The sequence below is a fragment of the Anguilla anguilla genome, chromosome 8 (genome assembly GCF_013347855.1).
Source record: "Anguilla anguilla isolate fAngAng1 chromosome 8, fAngAng1.pri, whole genome shotgun sequence".
Taxonomy (NCBI): Eukaryota; Metazoa; Chordata; class Actinopteri; order Anguilliformes; family Anguillidae; genus Anguilla; species Anguilla anguilla.
In genome coordinates this window covers 50,220,958-50,239,672 of record NC_049208.1, presented here as the reverse complement: position 1 = coordinate 50,239,672, position 18,715 = coordinate 50,220,958, and the positions used below count along the sequence as shown (strand labels likewise).

At 44.1% G+C, this 18,715-nt stretch overlaps 3 protein-coding genes across 8 annotated transcripts; all 3 read left to right on the top strand.

Annotated features, from left to right (window-relative positions):
- Positions 1–19: 19 nt before the first annotated feature.
- Positions 20–8,011, top strand: rnmt (RNA (guanine-7-) methyltransferase). The gene is made up of 11 exons (XM_035430828.1): positions 20–150; positions 1,024–1,343; positions 2,338–2,473; positions 2,687–2,809; positions 3,053–3,168; positions 3,753–3,934; positions 4,715–4,879; positions 5,439–5,556; positions 6,451–6,552; positions 6,773–6,806; positions 7,124–8,011. The coding sequence occupies exons 2-11, from the start codon at positions 1,122–1,124 to the stop codon at positions 7,159–7,161; spliced, it is 1,236 nt and encodes a 411-aa protein (XP_035286719.1). The 5' UTR covers positions 20–150; positions 1,024–1,121; the 3' UTR covers positions 7,162–8,011.
- A 1,506-nt stretch (positions 8,012–9,517) lies between these two features.
- Positions 9,518–11,720, top strand: LOC118234350 (calponin homology domain-containing protein DDB_G0272472-like). Its single transcript, XM_035430823.1, has one exon. It carries the CDS (start codon positions 9,600–9,602, stop codon positions 11,460–11,462), a length of 1,863 nt encoding a protein of 620 aa, XP_035286714.1. The 5' UTR covers positions 9,518–9,599; the 3' UTR covers positions 11,463–11,720.
- A 1,647-nt stretch (positions 11,721–13,367) lies between these two features.
- LOC118234356 (myristoylated alanine-rich C-kinase substrate-like) lies at positions 13,368–18,682 on the top strand. 6 transcript variants are annotated; one of them, XR_004766655.1, is made up of 3 exons: positions 13,417–13,555; positions 14,613–15,720; positions 15,898–18,682. XR_004766655.1 is itself a non-coding variant. In XM_035430839.1 (2 exons), the coding sequence occupies exon 2, from the start codon at positions 14,640–14,642 to the stop codon at positions 15,654–15,656; it is 1,017 nt and encodes a 338-aa protein (XP_035286730.1). In that variant the 5' UTR covers positions 13,368–13,472; positions 14,613–14,639; the 3' UTR covers positions 15,657–18,682. The 6 variants fall into 6 exon arrangements, 5 of the variants coding, with proteins under 5 accessions (XP_035286730.1, XP_035286727.1, XP_035286728.1 ...); XM_035430839.1 differs by having other exon boundaries at positions 13,368–13,472; positions 14,613–18,682; XM_035430836.1 differs by having other exon boundaries at positions 14,613–18,682.
- Positions 18,683–18,715: the final 33 nt, after the last annotated feature.

Genomic DNA, 18,715 nt, shown 5'->3' with positions numbered 1-18,715 from the left:
TGACGTATCGCGTATTGGAAATGCTTAACTACACTTCCCAGAGTCCGTAGGAAACTTGAGGACAAACGCAAGACAGGAAGCAGAAAAGTGTTCCCCAGAACTCTCTGCTCAATGTTTTAGGTGGTGCGTGCATAATGGCGGAAAACTTAAGTGAGTGTTACACCGGTGAATTATAATGTCCTCATACGTTAGGGCATTGAATGCACAATTTTTGTAATTTATGATGATAAATTAAAGCTACTAGTAATTCTGTTTTATTTGGCTGTGCATTCTAGCTATATATTCTCTGACTATATTGCTCAGATGTTCTCATTTAATGCATCGATTTCAGATGATTAGTCCCGTGCTGTGTTAGTAAGCTTCGGCAACGTTTCCACATGCATGTGTTTATGTAGTGAAGTTGCATTGTTTTGAATATGTAAAGTAGGTCGGTACTTATGAAATTGCATCGTGTGATGTTTCGTTTCCATTTTACAGCTGTGTTCCCTTTCAGATCTCTGACGTAATTCAACAACTAACCTTTATCATATCCATTTCACTTCACTTTCAGCTAACGATAACTAACAGTAGCGAGATTTTTATGAAATTATAGCATATGACGTTATAGCCTTACTAAAGGCCAACCCAGATTCAAAGACAATTGTGAGACGTTCGTGTGAACTGTGAATTGTGGGACTGTCATATGTGGGGAAATACTGTAGCTAGCTAGTTAACTAATTTATGCAAAACAATGGGTACTTTGAATATTTTCTAAAAAATGTTAAACTTTAGCATTGTCTAACAGTGTCATTACAGCTACTGGGTTGGTCGTTATGCTATCCACCAAATTACGGTCGGGCGAGCCATAACCGATATCACGTTTCAAGCAATTCGGTGGAGCTACTTAAACTTTACGTTAAAGCACGGCAATATGATTTCCTGATTTGGATGCATTTCTAGTTAAGCTTCTAAGTTTGAAAACGTCGGCATTTCCTGCAACGATGGCTTATCTCACTATTGCACTATTTCTTCTTGTTTTTGAAGAAGAGAACCCCTGAGCAGACGACTTTTTGCCTACATCTACAAGAGTCACGTCAGCTCAAAAGCTCCAAAGCGAAGTGATACTGTTTTAAACTACCGTTATGGAGAAGGAACCGAATGCGGGCGTTTCCAGCATGGATTTGCCTGAGAATGTAAACCAGGAGTCATCACTGCACAGAGCGAGAGAAGAGGGTAACGGTCTGCCGACGTGCAGCACGCAGATCTGTGACAACTCGGCTAAACCACAAATATCCCCTCTGAAGAGAAAACATGAGAGAGATGATGATGATGATGACGAAGACACGTCTCCAGTTAAGAAGTTGGTATGTTCCTTGGTTGTCTGTTTCTAATATTTAGATTGCTTTGAAGGAATCTTTAGCACAGTCAATTAAGGTAGACTATTGTTTTCACAAGGTTTGCTAATAGTTCCCGTCTGTTTATTGTAAGGATACTTGGAACAGGGATTCATTAGAAAAGTATTTTGTTGCTTGACTTTTATTATGCACATTTTAAGCTGCTTTTCCCGCAACTGCTATATTTAATATAATGACTATCTAGTTAGGCCAGTGGTTTGGTTTGACCTTTTATACACCTGCCACTTTACCTCAACTGTCATCTTGTGGAGAGAGCTCAAAATTGCTCTTGATGTTGTGCTATAGATAGTTGCATTCGTAGTATTTTAAATTTTGACGTTTAATTTTTCATTAACTTTCGTCATCCTTACAATGACGGTAAATCTTACGGGTAATGGCTAACAAAGGAGTACGGGTCAGAGTACATACCATAATGCATTAATATATCGTTTCTTTTTACGGTCTTGTCAGTTTCATGTGCACCTCCACATCAGTGATAATACAGCCCTTTGAGTCAACAAGGTTAAACAAATAGTTTTTCCTTGCCCATGTCACCCTAGGTGTGCTCTTGTGGGGGATGGTTTAGGCCTGGATTCAGTAACGCTGCTTGGTGGCAGTGTTCTATGTAAAGAAAAAAAGAAAAAGAAAAAAGAAATCCCTATGAAAAATGAAGTAGAATTGAAAGTTGAGCGAATGCATTACATTACATTACATTACAGGCATTTAGCAGACGCTCTTATCCAGAGCTACTTACACAACTTTTTTACATAGCACTTTACGTTGTATCCATTTATACAGCTGGATATATACTGAAGCAATGCAGGTTAAGTACCTTGCTCGAGGGTACAACGGCAGTGTCCTTACCCGGGAATCGAACCTGCGACCTTTCGGTTACAAGCCCAGTTCCTTACCCACTGTGCCACACTCCGTCCGAATGCTCGTTCTCTTTTTCCTTGCGGGGCAGGACACGGGCGCGGGCCACAGCGTGAAGGTGGCCTCGCACTACAACACCTTGCAGGAGTGCGGCCTAGCGGCGCGTAGCCAGAGCAGGATCTTCTACATGCGCAACTTCAACAACTGGCTGAAGAGCGTCCTCATTGGTGAGATGCCCTGGCCTCACATGACATCCTCCCCCTCAAGTCCCCTCCCCTTATCGCATTGTGCTTCCTGTGATTCTTGAAGAGACGTGAAGTAACTGTCATACTTAGGGACTTGTGGGCCATGCGCTTGTGTCCTACGCCGCGTGGTTGCCAGATTTGGCGATTCGTGCACTGCTGGGCTGGGTTTTGTGAGAGCTGCCGATCCCTCCACAGGTGAGGTCCTGGACAAGGTGAGACGGAGGCATGGGGAGCTGTGCGTTCTGGACCTGGGCTGTGGCAAAGGGGGAGACCTGCTCAAGTGGAGGAAAGGCCACATCGGCAGGCTGGTGTGTGCAGGTACGCTGAGCGCAGGAGGGCGGTTTCTCCCCCGGCCTCTCTCTGCAAGCCTGTACGGAAGGTCTTCCCTGAAGAAGGAATAGAAACAATAAGTTTTTTTCCTTTCGTCATTCCCCTCCTACCTCTCTTCTGCATCCCGCCCTTCCTCTCTCCATCCCTCCCTACCTCCCTTCCGCCCTCCTATCCTCCCTCTCTCCCTCCCATCCTCCCTCTCTCCCTCCTCCCCTCCTCCCTCCCTCTCAGATATTGCCGCGGTGTCGGTGGAGCAGTGCCAGCAGCGCTACAGCGACATGAGGCGGAAGTGCCGTCCGAACGACGAGATCTTCGCCGCGGAGTTCATCGTTGCCGACTGCACCAAGGTACAGAGCCCCTCACCCTGCTCGGAAAAGTCACGCAAAACAACGTTCAATTCCGTTCTCTTCAAAGAACTTTATTGACATGAAAGTAGTGGAACAATAATGCCAAAGCTTATAGAGCTGATATACGTTGTTGAATAAGGTTTTTGCTTTTGACTGGTCACAATAGTGTGATGGAGGGACGGTTTATTTACAGTAACTCGGACTCCCTTGCTTTGTGACACATCTTTCCACAATCGGGGTAGTTATTCGCTCAGTAGGTTCACTGCAAGCTTTACCGTATGTGAGAAAGGCTTTAGAGGAAGACGAGTGCAGTTAGGCCATGTTGGTGGGCCAATTGCATGCATACTAAATAATGAACTCTCGCAGGTTTGTGCATCATTTAGAAATGATTTTGCTTGCTGGTTGCTGAGGAGCAGTTGTCCGTTTCTTTAAAAGTGACCTTTTTGGCAACCCGAGGAAGAAAAACATAGAAGTCGTTTTAAACAAGAACAAACTTCTATCATGTGTTTATTTTGAAGACATTTCTGAATATTCTTGCACTCCTTCTGAAATTTTGTTGTTTGGTGCGATGGTGCTCTTTTCAGGAGCTGCTGTCCGAGAAGCTGAAGGACCCGGAGATGACCTTTGACCTCTGCAGCTGCCAGTTCGTGTACCACTACTCGTTTGAGTCGCGGGCGCAGGCGGACACGATGCTGAGGAACGCCTGCGAGCGGCTGAGGCCCGGCGGCTTCTTCATCGGCACCACGCCGGACGCCTTCGAGCTCGTGTGAGCTAAGCCCGTCGGCCCGCCGGCGGCACGCCCTGCCGCCGCCGCCGCTGCCGCCGCCTTGCGTTTAGAGCTTTTATTCTGCTCTTAGAGCTTTTATTCTGCATTTAGAGCTTTTATTCTGCGTTTAGAGCTTTTATTCTGCATTTAGAGCTTTTATTCTGCGTTTAGAGCTTTTATTCTGCGTTTAATGCTTTTATCCTGCTTTTAAGAGACGCAGTGCTCAGCTCGACTCGTATCGTTCTACTATCCTATTCTGTTCCATCCTGTATTGTTTCCTGTATTTTCTTTTTTGGGGGGAGGGGGCTTGTTCTTCCCAGTCTGAGATGGGAGATCGTGTGCATGTGCATGTTTTCAGAACGGTTTGCTACGCAAATTAGTTTTCGCATAGTTACATTTTTAAATATAAAACCAAAATGACAAGTATTATGGTCTTATATTTAGACTTTAAATCATATTTCTGCTACTTTCTTGCGATATAAGGCAAAAAGATTGCCAGTCAGCCAGTTTGACTCATTTCACGATAAGCCAATGGGCTAAGACCATATCACTCCTAAGCCAAATGTTACTTTCTACAAGCTTATATTTTCTACTTGAGAGGAAAAAAGATCTTAAGTCCCATTACAAGACTAAAACTTTAAACAGGTGTTTCCCCCCCAGAACGCTAAGAACATGACCTTAGACTTCAAACACTACAAATAACAGCTGTTTTGACACTATTGAACTGTAAGCTAACTGATCTCAGCGAATTGAAAGAATTTTCATTTTCATGGTTTTTAGGAAGCGCCTTGAAGAATCCGAGTCCAATTCCTTTGGGAACGAGGTGTACCGGGTGACGTTTCAGAAGAAGGGAGACTACCCCCTCTTCGGCTGTCAGTACGACTTCAGTCTGGAGGGCGTCGTCAACGTCCCAGAATTCCTTGTCTACTTTCCGCTGTTTGAGGAGTAAGTCACCAGCATCCATCAGTCTGTTTTCTTTTAACATTTTGACTGAAATTGTAGCTCAATAGAAATGTATATTTGAATACTGCCCTGCTTTTCTTTCGGTACTCATTGGTTACTTTTATATTTTGCCATCTCGTCTGATGCGTGATTTATTTGGGGTATTTAGAGATGAAGTGAGTGTTTTCTAAAGCTGGTTGTTTTCTCAGAGCCAAATTCTTGCATGTTCCAACCCATCATGCACACAAGGCATAGATTGTCACCTGAATTTTACCGTCCAGTCCAGTAAAGACTAAAAGAGAATTTCTGAAGAGTTGTATTGGGTAAAATATATGAATTGCACATTTGTTCTATTTGCATATATACCAAAAATACAGTACATATTTAAAAATATGAGCACACAGTGCAGTTTTTCAGCCTGTTCATTGTCGTCTTTGTTTCTGTTGATCCCAGACCAGTTTCCTCCCTCACAGTAGTTGTTGTCTTTGTAGGAGAAATATCAGTGTTTTACATCCTGCAGACGTTCATAAATAAAAATATTGTGCTCTTGCCTCTTTTGTAGGATGGCAAAGAAGTACAACATGCGCTTGGTCTTCAAAAAGACTTTCCGCGAGTTCTTCGAGGAAAAGATACAGAATGAGCAACACAAGTTTCTGATGAAAAAGATGCAGGCTCTGGAGGTAATTCTCTATGCTGCTGTTGTGGTTGTTGTTATTATGTTATTCTTTACCAGAGCAAATGAATGAAACCCAATGGTAGGTGCTGAGATGAGAAACGCTTTGAAGTTCCTCATTCAAAAACCTCTGTAGTGTTATTTTTTGTGGAGACTTGAAAATGCTCTGCGATTTAGCCTGCAGGCATTCCTGATCTTTGTCTTCTTGAGCTGGAATATTCTGGAACCCCCCCCCCCCCCCATCCCTGCATCCTGTCTGCACCCTGTTTCCCCGCCTCCTTTTTGGGGCCCCCACACAGTGAACTGTGTTTTCTTTCCCTTCACTGAGCGTGCTTCTCTTAAGCATGTTCATGGGTTGTAGTGACCCCTGGTGGCGGTTGCGTGGAAATGCCACGCTAAACACTCATTAATGCCAAATTCCAAGGAGTCGGAGCAAGTGCAACAAGAAAAGGGGGCCCACGTGCGTGCCTCCTGTGGGTGCAATGAAAAGCCCTGTCGCTGAGGGGCAGACGTCTGTCTGTGGTGCCAGCCCTAGCCTTTGAGTCCAAAGCAGGATTTGACCTGCCCCCACCGGCACCCCATCCACCCTGATATATTTTAGAACAGTTAGGGGACCCCCCCTGGCATTCGCGGGGCCCCATAACCAGCTATTTGTCACTTGTTCGGTCGGGTCGGCGCTGCGTGATGGTATTCTGTCCACCCAGCACGAGCACAGTCACTGAAGAGATGCATCAGCTCTATGTTGTTGCAACATTTTTCGTTTTTTTTTCTTTCTTTCTTTTCTTTTTTTCTTGCCTGTGTTAATAGTTTATTATGCCTATTAATGGCTATTGTGTGTCGCTGGTCATCAGTTGAGGAATTCACTATATATATTGATTTATTTGTTTTTTTTCATCTCCAGCAATACCCAGCAGATGAACGAAACAAGCTAGCGTCAGACAGCCCTGCGGAGTACGAGCACGTTAAGCAGAGGATAGAGTGTGCTGATGTAAAAGCCCCTTTGGTGAGTGCCGCCCGCTGGTGTTGTCCTGGGGGGACCGTTCTGTGGGGGGGGGGTGGGGGGGTTTGGGGTTTCCCAGACAATGTGCTGCACCTCCAAGGACTGCCTTTTTTGCCTTTGAATCGCTCTACACTTCACCAATTTCTTTGAAATAATTTAAAGTGCAAAAATGCTTCTGGTGTTTGAAAGATGTTTTTTTTTTCCTCCCTCCTTCTTTGAACAGGGTACATTAAGCCAGTCTGAATGGGAAGCGACTAGTAAGTAAAAAGCCTTTCCTGAACGCTTACTGATTGTGAAGGTGTGCAGGATTCTGGGCCTTCTGCCCAACATTTCATTTCTTTCACTCAGTTTTTTCGAAAATCTGCCTGAACAATGTGAAAGTAATGTGTCCAATACAATGCACAGAATACTACGCGCCTTCGTTGAAGTGAGCTGTGCATGCAAAAATTGTGTCTGAAAATGCCGTCACACCAATATATTCTGAAAACATCCACTTTACATTTTTGACTGAATGTTCCCCTTTAAATTTAAATTATTTATCCCCCCTTTCTTCATGCCTCTTTCTCTGTTTTAGGTATATACCTGGTTTTCGCTTTTGAGAAAATGTCCTGAACACCTTTGGGCAAATGCCAGATCTTCATATGCGCATCTGCAGGTGGATTTGGACCAATGACAGCGGATGTTGCTTTAGTGTCGTACTGTAGTTTGTTTTCTTTTTTTGTTAAAGTAACTTGTGGTCTATTATATACAATTTTTAGAAAGCTCTGCATCTCAATAAGCTGTAATTGTACATTGTGTGGATGGACAGTAGCACTGTAAAACCTTTGTGTAATAAGATGTGCTTTTTTATGGATGAACGAATAGGATTTTTACAATGTCAGGTTGTTTTCTTTTGGGTTTTTTTTTCATATTGCTTTATTCCCCGGTCCCCGCCCCCTCCTATGTTTATCTGCCGATAATATTACAAGCTAAATGGTTTGCATTCACTGTCCAAAGACTGCAAAATGTACACATTACGAGTTGAGCATTGATGGAAACTAAAAAGGAAGAGATGAACCCTTTAAAGGATGTTTTCGGACATTATTATTACCCTGGAACCTGGGGTACTGAGTCATAAGGTTTTTTGGCTGGACCGCAACAGCGGGGCCAGCCATACAAACGCGAATGTCTGTGACTGAGTGACTGCGTGAGTAATGAAGTTACACCATTGGTCGGCCGAGTTATGATTTAGACCATTGGTCGGCCGGATCACGTGTTAGGTCCAGCCATATACTAGGTTTTGACCTGGTCTTGTTTTTCTTGGTTTTAGACTACCTCCGATCACAATGATGTTTGTGCACACATAATTAATGGCTGAGGCAGAAACTGGTAGTTGGGTGAATGTAATATTTGAAATGCCACAAAACATTTGATTTTGCCACAAAGTGATATTTCCACGAATAAAGCAGCTGCTGGTCCTCGAGCTTTCGTTTCATTGTCTTCGATCATTGATCATCTTGTTTTTAATGTGCACATCAGAATCACTCCTGGCTGGTTTCATTAAACGATTTTAACTTATTTAAAACTAATGAAGACCGCGTTTCCTCTTTCAGCGAGAAATTCGATGTATTTATTGCCATAGCCGTTGGTCGCTGCGCACCAAAGACGTTTTCGGCGTCATGTTGACTTCAGAAGAGAATGCATTTTAACTTGAAATTAATTGATGACCAGCTGGAATAACTTCAAACTTGCTAGCTAACATACTTTAGGCATATAGTGATTTGAACAGTTCATGTTACTGTTTTGAATTCGACTGAGCATAATTTACACAGGGCTCGTAGGTGTGGCACCTAAACCAGTATTGTTGGCTCATTAGTTTACTGGGGAAAGGTCAGCCTTAATTAACATTTTTAAAAGTGATTTAGGGACTGAATGTGAGCCTGCTTTTTCAATGTAAAATATTTAAACATTTTGTTGAAAAATCGATAACTTATGTTTGGGACAAGGTAACGTAAATTTTGATTAGTCAGTCAATAGTCAAGAACACTGTTTGTTCACAGATGTCATTGTGACATCACAGGAGCTATAACGGCAAAACCAAGTGTTTTTAAAGCGCGCTACTCTTGAAGAAAATAACAGATGTTGTATTTTCATTGGTGAGAGAACTGGACTAACGCCTGTGGACCGCAATATGGATCGTTGGTATTTGTGGGTAAGTTTTCCCTGATTTGGCCATGCTGCGCTCCTCTTAAGCGTAATTGTGATATATTACTGGATCGTGTTTCATTCTAGACGATTACATTTATTCATATTGCCTGATATATAACTATACACTGACCCTTGGGGTCTGGGAGTAATTGGTTGATCTACGAAATGAAGATTAATGCTATATTACGGAATAATTAATGATATAACACTCTCAACGATTCTCGGAGTAGAGTACGTTTTAGAATATTGCGTCTTAGAATGACGCACCAGCCAGAATTCCCACGTATGCATGTAATATTTTAGCCCTTTTAACAGCAGGCGGCGGTATATTGCATATTGGCTAAACTTGGTGCGTTAATTGTTTGATATAGCCTATTGAGATAGGGATAAACTGTTATCCCCGACCTGAAATTGGGTCTTAGACAACTATAATGCCTTTTATTTATAATAAATAAAATAACCATTATTCCAGTTTTGTCCATGGCTTTCTCGACGTTTTACCATGTCTGAAAGCATATAAAGTATAACATATAGTGACTGAACGCGAAGTTATAGAGCCCTTACAAAGAATTAGTAATTGCAGGCATTAATTGCTATTTAAGATCATTTGTGTTGTTCACAACCCGAACCCCCCGCCCCAGCTGTCTCAATGTTAGTTATAAATGATGAATTTGCAATATGCAATAGTACATGAAATAAGAAAGGGGGTGGGGTGCCAGGCACACACAGCTTATGGTAACAAGTCAATGCTATGTTCTGCTAAGCTCTCGTCTCTTTTCTAGAGTCAGATTTCCGATTATGTGAAGAAGATAGAGGAAGTTGTGACGGTGGAGCGGGAAATATGGGAGAGGGAGGTGCGCAGCATGGTGGAGGCGAGTAGAAGGGAGAAAGAGCAGATGCGGAAGGCGATGGACCACACCGTGAGAACACTGTTGGTGAGCATGAAAACAGTGGAGGAGGAGAGGAGGAGGGAGGCAGCACTGATGGAGAGAAACCGGGCGAAAACAGAGGAAGCCATGCTAATCGAGATAAAGAGGTTGCAAGAGGAGAGAAGGACCGAGAATGCACTGATGGAGAAAGAGAAGGAGAGAATGGTGCTGGCAACTCTGATGGAGAAAAAGAAAGTTGAGGAGGAAAGAAGGGTAGAGCAGGCACACATGGAGATTCAGAGGGAGAAAACGGAGCAAGAAATGTTGTGTGAAGTGACAGTGAAGAAGAGGTTGGCGGAGGAGAGGCTGACGGCAGAGCAGGTGCAGGCGGCGAAAGAGAGAGAGGAAACGGAAAACTTCCTGCTGATGAAGTTAAAGCTGCTGGAGGAGGCGAGGAGGGCAGAGAGAGCACAGATGGAGAAAGAGATGGAGAAGATGAACGAGCGGCTACTGATAGAGCTGAAGAGACTGGAGGAGGAACGGAGGGCGGAAGTGGGACAGGCGGAGTTAAAGAAGGAGAAAATGGCAGAGAAAGTGCTGATGGAGATGAAGAAAGTGGAGGAGGAGAGGAGACTGGTGCAGACGGAGAGAGGGAAGGAGAGATCCGAGGAGCCCGTCGAGCAGCCGGTGCTCACGGAAGCGAGAGCACTGGCTGAGGAGAGCAGGAGGGAAAAGCTGGAAGTTCAGAAGGAGAGGCAGAAACTGGAGAAGGAGATGCTGTCGAGGGTGATGGCCCTGGACGAGGCCCGCAAGAGAGAGAAGACACAGCTGGAGAAGGAGAGGCAGGCGATGCAGGGCGCGGTGCTGCTGGAGAGGAAGAGGCTGAGCGAGGAGCGGAGCAGGGGCAAGGAGCTGATGGACAGAGAGAAGAGAGAGCTGGAGGAGACGCTGCTGGCGAAGATGGAGAGAATGGAGGCTGAGATGAGGAGGGAGAAGGCCCTGGCGGAGAACGAGAAGGGCAAGGCGAAGGACGCGACGCTGCTGGAGATGGCCAGGCTGGAAGAGGAGGGCAGGAGGAAGAAGACGCAGATGGAGCGGGAGGTGGAGAAGATGAAGGAGGCCATGTGTCTGGGAATAAAGGCGCTGGAGGAGCAGAGGAGGTCAGAGAAGGCGCACTTTGAGAAGGAGAGGGAGAGCCTGCGCAACGCCGTGCTTATGGAGAGGAGGAGCATGGAGCAAGAGGGCAAGAAGGAGAAGGCGAGGATGGCGAAGGAGACGGCCAAGATGGAGGAGATGGTGCTGATGCAGAGAAAGAGACTGGCGGAGGAAAGGCGGACGCAGAGGGTGGAGGTGGAGAACGAGATGGCGAGAACGAAGGAGGCGATGCTTGCGGAGATAAATGGGCTGAAGGAGCAGAGGGACAGGGAGGGGGTGAGGGAGAAGGCGGATGAAAAAGATCTGCTGCAGGGGTTGATGGAGCAGGCGCAGATGGAGGAGAGGGAGAAAATGCAGGACACTCTGCTGCTGGAGAGGAAGAGGCTGGAGGACGAGTGGAGGAGAGAGAAGGCCCAGACGGAAAACGAGAGGACAAAGATGGAGGAGGTGCTGCTGGCCGAGAGGAAGAGGATGGAGGAGGAGAGAAGACGAGACAACGCGCTGATGGAGGAGGAGAGACAGAAAATGAAGGAAGCGGTGCTAATGGAGATAAAGAGACTGGAGGATGAAAGGAGGAGGGAGAGGGTGGAGATGGCGAAGAGGAGCGAAAGGATGGAGGAAGACATACTGATGGAGAGGAAGAGGTGGGAGGATGAGAGGAAAGAGCAGGTGCTTGCGGAAAAAGAGAGCGTGGAACTTTGAGCAAATGGAAATGTTTAATGAGAGGCTTGAGAGATTAAAAATGAGAATGACCGGAAGGGCGCACTTTTAAACTCGGCTCATTCTCCAGTGTTCCTGAGGGGCACGCGTGCAAAACAGCTGTGCCACACGCACGCTTGTGCCACACACACAAAGTACAGTATGCGGCAATAACAAAAAATGAACAATCATTCACTATTAGGTGACCGTTTGTGGTGGACATACAATTTTTTGTTTACAGCTCAATTAAAATTAAAATTATTTATATAGTTAATGACATGATGATGATGATGTAAAACAAAGAATAATAAAACCATGACATAAATATGTATAAATGTGTAGTTTGTGGTTACTAACTTTTCCTATGTTAGCTAATAAGAGTGTAGGCCCTGTCACCTGGTAGAATATGGGGCACCCTCACATTCTGGTGAGGCTATACCTGAAAAATAGGCTACCTTTTTGCGCCATGGGTATTTTTATTTTATGCATTTTTGGAGAGGTTTTGTATAGGTTTTTGGACCCTAAGATATCGTTGACCCCTGATCAATAGGTAGCAATTCCCACTTCAAAATAATGCAAAAGTCAAGTTTCATGAGTCAAAACAGTTGATTTGAAGTGAAATATGTGATTGTTATGTTTTACACAAATGCACAACATTTTGGATAGATTTGAAGACACTCTGGGAAACCATGGTAAACTGCATACTTTTTGCTTCATAGATCTTTAGTAGTTCTGCAAATCACACTCAGATTTTGCACACTTGCGATAAGGGAGTGTGTGATCCAGGGCATGTATAGTTTTGCCTGTTTTGTGTATGTGATCTCTCAGTATTTAATTTAAAACTAAAGAAGAACAACTTCCTTTTTGCCAATATAATTGTATTTATGGCACTTTATTTCTGCCTAAATTATGAATATAAACTAAAAAATAGTTAGTAAATGGTAAATTGTAAATGGTAAAGTATCTTGCCTCATTTAAGCCATTTTCCAAGTTTCTGTGATGCCCACATCTGGAGGTATAATGCCTTAAATGGAACAACCTCTAAATGTGTGAGGATTGGCCAGATTTGCAGGAAGGAGTTAACAAAGTTATCTAATTTAGCATAAATTGGTAGTCGTCGCTAGCTAAGTTACAGCCATACAGATGAAAACCTAGATGCGTCACTCGCCATGTGTGTGAAAAGCCACCATACTAGATCTACACCAGACAAGATCTGCATCTAAACCAGAAATTGTAGAAAAATGGGTCTAAGTTACACAATGTTGCCTCATTGAAGTGATGAAGCTCTTAAAAAACAGCTGTTTGAGCTATACAATGGGGTCTGGGATGATGGTGAACTCCCGTAGCTGGAACAAAGCAGTCAGCGTTCCTGTTAAAAAGCCGGGGGAAGGTCCAGTTCATTCATCTTAACCAGTAACCAGGTACTTTCAAGATTTAGAAATGACATTAATCCACATTGTGTTTTCTGTGAAAAGGAGGTGGAAACTGTTATACCAGAATTAATGTTTTCGACAGACTTATGAACACATGTTGCTGCCATTAAATACAAAATTTGGTTATATATATATATATATATTTGCATTATGATGTGCACATGCCTCTGATAACAGAACAATACAAATAATTTGATAAATCTCTACTGCATTTGGTAAGGGGAAACATAAGCTTTTAAATATTGAACAATTTAAGATAGAAATTAGACACATAAGTGCAGACTTTCCTTAGTACATCTATTTATTCCAACAAATGAACAAAGTTTTGGGAGGGGGGAGACTTCTTCTGCTGATAAAGTAGACAGGTTCATGAAATTTTGCTTGTTATAAAATTTCGGAGCGACACTGGTTAATTGATTTCCAAATTTCACAAAACTGCTATGTGTAAGGTAACCTTTTATTAATTATTACACTAGAACAAATAGTTGGTCTTCTGCAGTTCTGTGCTGGGGTCGTAAGAGTTTACCGCGCCGTTCACTGGCCCCGGAAGCAGTTTCCAATTCAAACGTAAACAAAGACGGTAGGATTGACTCCGTAACTCCCGCTTGTAAATTCAATTCGTATTTTTAATCAGCGTGAACGGGGAGAAGGGGGTTGTGCAAGGTAAGAGGTATGTGCACACGTTTTGCGCACATGTTTCAGGCGCATTTTTAAATGCATCTCGCAGATCTCAGTCTGCAAAAACCTGTATCCAAGCCTTGCTTGCAGGGCAGCAGGTTTGCTACGCTGGAAGGAAATAAATCCTCCATCTCGTTGTAGGTGTTCGTTTGCTTGCTAGTGATATTCTTTCCCATTGGTATTTATTGATATGCAGCCTATTCTCTACGCAGCCAAACACAGTATCTTGTTCCGTTTTCTCGTCTGCAACATGAGACGGATTTAGGTCTAAACGCAATTGTGTTTTCCCCAGATGCAACTAGAGCACTCTAGCAAGTCTTGCTAACTGCTTAATTGCTAGCTATAGCTACGGTCTCGGCAGTGTGTGAGGTAGCTCTGTGTAATGTGCCAGTTATAACTAGCTGTGCATATGTTCGCAGAATATTAGGTAAGTTTAGACGTCCTTATTTCACAGAATTGTGTTTTTATTTGAAAGTAATTTTGAAGGGTTTTAAGCACCGCCATCCTCACCGTCGGGCATGGCTTGCAGATAAGTTAGCTTTGTCATCATGTGCGTTATAGCCTGCTAGAATTAACGTCAGCACGTGCCTTAGACTGGTTAAAGGCAACATCTTCAAAAAGCCACAAATATTGTGTCAGCAGTTAGTCACAAACATGTCAGTTTATTAACTTTGATATTCGTCTTTTTTCAAACTTAAGTTGTATTGTAGGTATCTGTCCTGATAATCAGCTCCATTTTGTCAGCTGCAATGCAGTTTAAAAAACAAAAACAAAACCTGTGTGAGGTCAAGAGGATGTATGAGGTCAAGGGAATCATACTTAATGAGATTCAGACAAAAGCCTTAAATGCATCAAACACACTATAATGCCACAAATTTTTGTGTTTTGCTCTAATTAAAAAGGCAAAATTCCTTTGCGTCGGAGGATGTCACTGGGTTAACACTGACAATACATTTGGAGAAGTAGGCTTGAGATATTGATCTGTCATGCATTTTTATACATAATGCAAGGTTTTACCATATGTTGCGTACTGTATTTGCAGACGGCAGTGAGCTCCCCAAACGGCTGAATGAATCCAGAGCCCTCCAGTCTCATGTCTGAAGAATCTGACCAGCACTCTGCAGCGGAGGGGAAGGATGCGACGGGGTCGCCCCTTCCCAATGGCAGCGAACAGGCCCCCAAGCGTGGAAGGGGCCGGCCACTGGGGTCCGTCAACAAGACGCCCAAACCGGTGAAGGCACCGGGAAAGCGCGGGAGGCCGCGGAAAGTAGTTTTGGACACCTCGACGTCTGTCATATCCTCTGGGACGGTCAAGAAGCGAGGCCGACCCCCGAAAGTAATAAAAATGAGGGGGAGGCCCAGGAAAACTCCCCTCACACCCGAGCAAGAGGAGGAGAGGAAGAAGATGAAGAGCAAACCCAAGGGGCCACGAGTGTGGAAGCCCCTGGGGAGGCCACGCATATACCCCCGCGAGGACCCCCCCGCCCCCGCCTCGGAGCCCCGGGGGCGAGGGCGTCCGCGCAAGGGCCCGTCAAGGCAGGGGGCGCACCTGCGGAAGAACCCCCCGGCCTCCACCCAGGCCCCGGCGCCCAACAGCGCGCCCCGCAAGAGGGGCCGGCCTCCGGGCCCTACGGAGAACAGCGCCGCGCGGAAGGAGTCCCGCACGAAAAACGGCTCCGCGCAGAAGTCCAGCCCGTCCCCCGCCAAGCGCTCTCGCCGGTCCAGCGGGGCAGGGGACGAGCCCGAGGAGGAGGAGGAGGAGGAGGAAGAGGGGGACGCGGACGGGCAGGCGGAGCGGGACGCGGAGGCCGGCCAAAACAAGGCCTCGAACAGCACTGAGGCGGGCGGGTCGGGCGACCGGGCGGAGGGAGGCGAGGAGGGCGTCGCCGCGGCGACCCAGCGCAGGAGGGGCCGTCCTCGGGGCGCGGCGGGACAGGCCGGGCGGGACGAGAAGGGCGAGGGAGGGAAAGCGGCCAGGAAGAAGGGCGGCGGCAAGAGGGCCGCCGAGCCCAAGAAGCCGGCCGCGGCGGGGAAGGCGAGCAAGAAGGAGAAGCCGGGGAGAGAGAGCATCAGCAGCATCCTGTAGGGGCACACGGACAGACGGATGTTTTTAAGTGTTTCATGGGATTGCCCTAACCCAGCGGTCTCCGACCCTGGTCCCGGAGAGCTACGGGGTCTGCTGGTTTTCGTGGAGGACTCTGCACTTCCTGAATCAGTTGGAGCGGTTGATCACACCGTTGACTCAACTCACCTGGTGTGTCTTGGGTCTCAGTTGGGTGCTGAGTTTAAGGTGAAAACAAAAAACCAGCAGACCCCGTAGCTCTCCAGGACCAGGGTTGGAGACCACTGCCCTAACCAAATCCCATTGTTGTTTTTATTGATTAACCAATTTTATTTCGTTTTTTTCCAGTTTTCATTTCTACGTTGAAAGAGTAGTCTTGAAGATGCTGTCGGAATTGGAGCTTTTTTTGTAAAGCCTCCTCAGCCCTGTACTGATGTGAATACGGTGTGTACAAAAATAAAACGTTCAATGCAGTCAGATACCCAATACCATGTCCCTTTAAGTCCACAATTAAATCACTGTGTGCAAGTTCCTATAGGCATGAAACATAATGACTCATGTTGAAAAGAATGCTGTGTTGCGGACATAAAAAAAGGGCCCTTTTCGTTTTAAAATGAGATGGAAACTGATTAGGTTTAGGTAATTATGCTAGAATGCAGAATTAACTACTTAACAGTAATTAGATGACGTAGAATACTCTCATTTTTTTTTAAGTAATAGGAAATGATGAAAGTGGCAGTGGTTTTGTTAATAAACAGTTTGTTCACGTAGTGAAAGCTTTAAGAGGCTACCAAAAAACAAAATGCTATGATATGAAAGATAAATATAAACTAATTTCTAGAGTGCCAAATCATTGGATTGCTACAAATAACCCTTGCAGTTTCAAGGTGTGTCATCAAAGTTGATCACTTCAGATGCACGCCATTGAATTGCATTGCCTGAAACTACTGAAGAAATGTAAATGCATCAAAAAGGAATGTTCTTGTTCCTTCAGACAAATGAAGTAAAGAAACATGGAAGACACAATAGTACAGTCTTGTAAATGAAGTCGAGGTGATTATCAATCGGTCTTTCAGCCCAAAAAAAAGAACGCGCCTGCTTTTTGTTCACCTCTCCCTCGACTGTTTTTATGCTCTCGACATGTTTTATGTGCCTTACTTGCCAATGCATGAAATGTTCCAGGTTGGGATCTCCTCAAATACAGTGAGCCTAGTTTTCCAATGTGGTGAGTTGTTTAACTGTAGGTGAATGACAACCTTATGACCCCCTGCAAGTAGTCTCAAAATGCATTTTTACACGAGTACGCATTCATGGGAGACTAAGTGCATCCTGTAAATTTGTGCCAGCGTAACCATTTTTGGATGATTGTTTTTTTTTTTTTTTTGCACTCTAGCACATGTTTACTTAACTGTAATAATGCTATGCTTAGTTTGTCATTTTCATAAAATAAGTGCATATTATGTGTATCAGGTACTGTGTAGCATTTATGTAACATTTTCATTAATTATTTTGAAACCAAGTACTGTGTTCTCATGTGAAGATGTCTTTTAAATAACAATGGTCACAGCGTAAGGATGCATCAAAATTAAAATTGTACACCTTGGGCAGTTGCTTGTTCTGTCAGCTGTACGCTTGATTTTATTTGCTAGTTTGGACTGTCCTGTCGAGTCGCCACATACATTACTGAGGAGCATTTTGCCTCACGGTGCAAGTTCCTCGCACAGTGAAAGGTGAAGATGAACGCTTGAAGATGAATAGGATTTCTTCCCATAGAAGCCCTGGAAGCAAATGGTAGCATTTACATTTAGCATACGTTTAGAAAGTGGCTTCAGATCTTTGTCTGTCTGGGTTTGTGTCGATCAGGTTGTGGTCCTTGCGGGCTTTGGGTTTGGTTAATGGCCCTCCCTGTTTTAAAGCCCATGGCATCATTTCATATGTACCTTTCTGAGCAGGTATTAAGCCAATGGGATGTAAGTTGTTATTCCAACTAAGGATTTATTTTGGGTCCAAATCTGAATAGCCACAATTGATGAGCCTCTGGCTACCACAGCCCTCTAGAAAAAAAAAGAAAAGAAAAAAAAACAAACGTGTTCACTTGCAAACTACAACCAAAACTAAAACGGCTCATGCAAAATTCCAAATTATGTCTAGCTCTGGGGTTGTATAGGATGTTTTCACCTACGCATTGATGCATTGAGTTTACTTGCCTACTCCACCTGCATGGGAGATTAAATGGGATTAATACATTACCTGCATGGGAGATTTATTGGGATTTAAAAAAATAAATGTAGCCACCATTGGCTAAATTATCAAAGGCTTCTGTACTCTACTGTAAAATATTGGCAGCATCATTCTCAAATGTGAAGATAGTTGGTGAAGATTCAAGAACATTCTTGGTCAAGTGGCCTCCTTTTCTTGTCCTAAAACAAAAAGGTTGAATTCCAAGTAATTTGAACCTCTCATACTTGTATGGATGGAATTCTTCAGGACCAAATTTATAATTTGCTAGTTATAGACACAATAAATTCCTTGTTCCAGTTTCTGATGATTTTGTGACTAGTCTGTGTTTTTATTCTTATTTTACCACGGCTTTAAAAAACAGTACTTGTTGGTTTTCCCCCAATAGTAATAACACTTATGTACAGTATAGTTCTTTTGGGAAAAAAATGTCCATCTAGAAAAGTAGAGGTGTTTTGTTGGTTTTACTTGTGCATTTTTTTTTTTTTCGTTTGTTTGTAACAAATTAAAACAAATATTTTCCACTGTATGTATAGCCTAAACTGAATCTGATGTTGCAAACCCATGGCCAGCTGAAAATAATTAACCAGGGAAAACCGAAAAGAAAATGCTGTGCACCCTTATCTTATTTTTGTCAAATTACACCTTATGCTTTTGTGTATTACATTTGCTTTTCTTTTTACTGATCAGCACCAAAAAATGAGTGCATTTATTGTCAAGCCAATAAATAGCTGACAAAAATCAATGTATCTGATCCCACGTGAGTGTTATTCTCTGAAGTCAATTAAAACAAAGTCTTGCCATGAACAGTTCCTCTGTCTTGGTGTCATGTTTTAATTAATTGT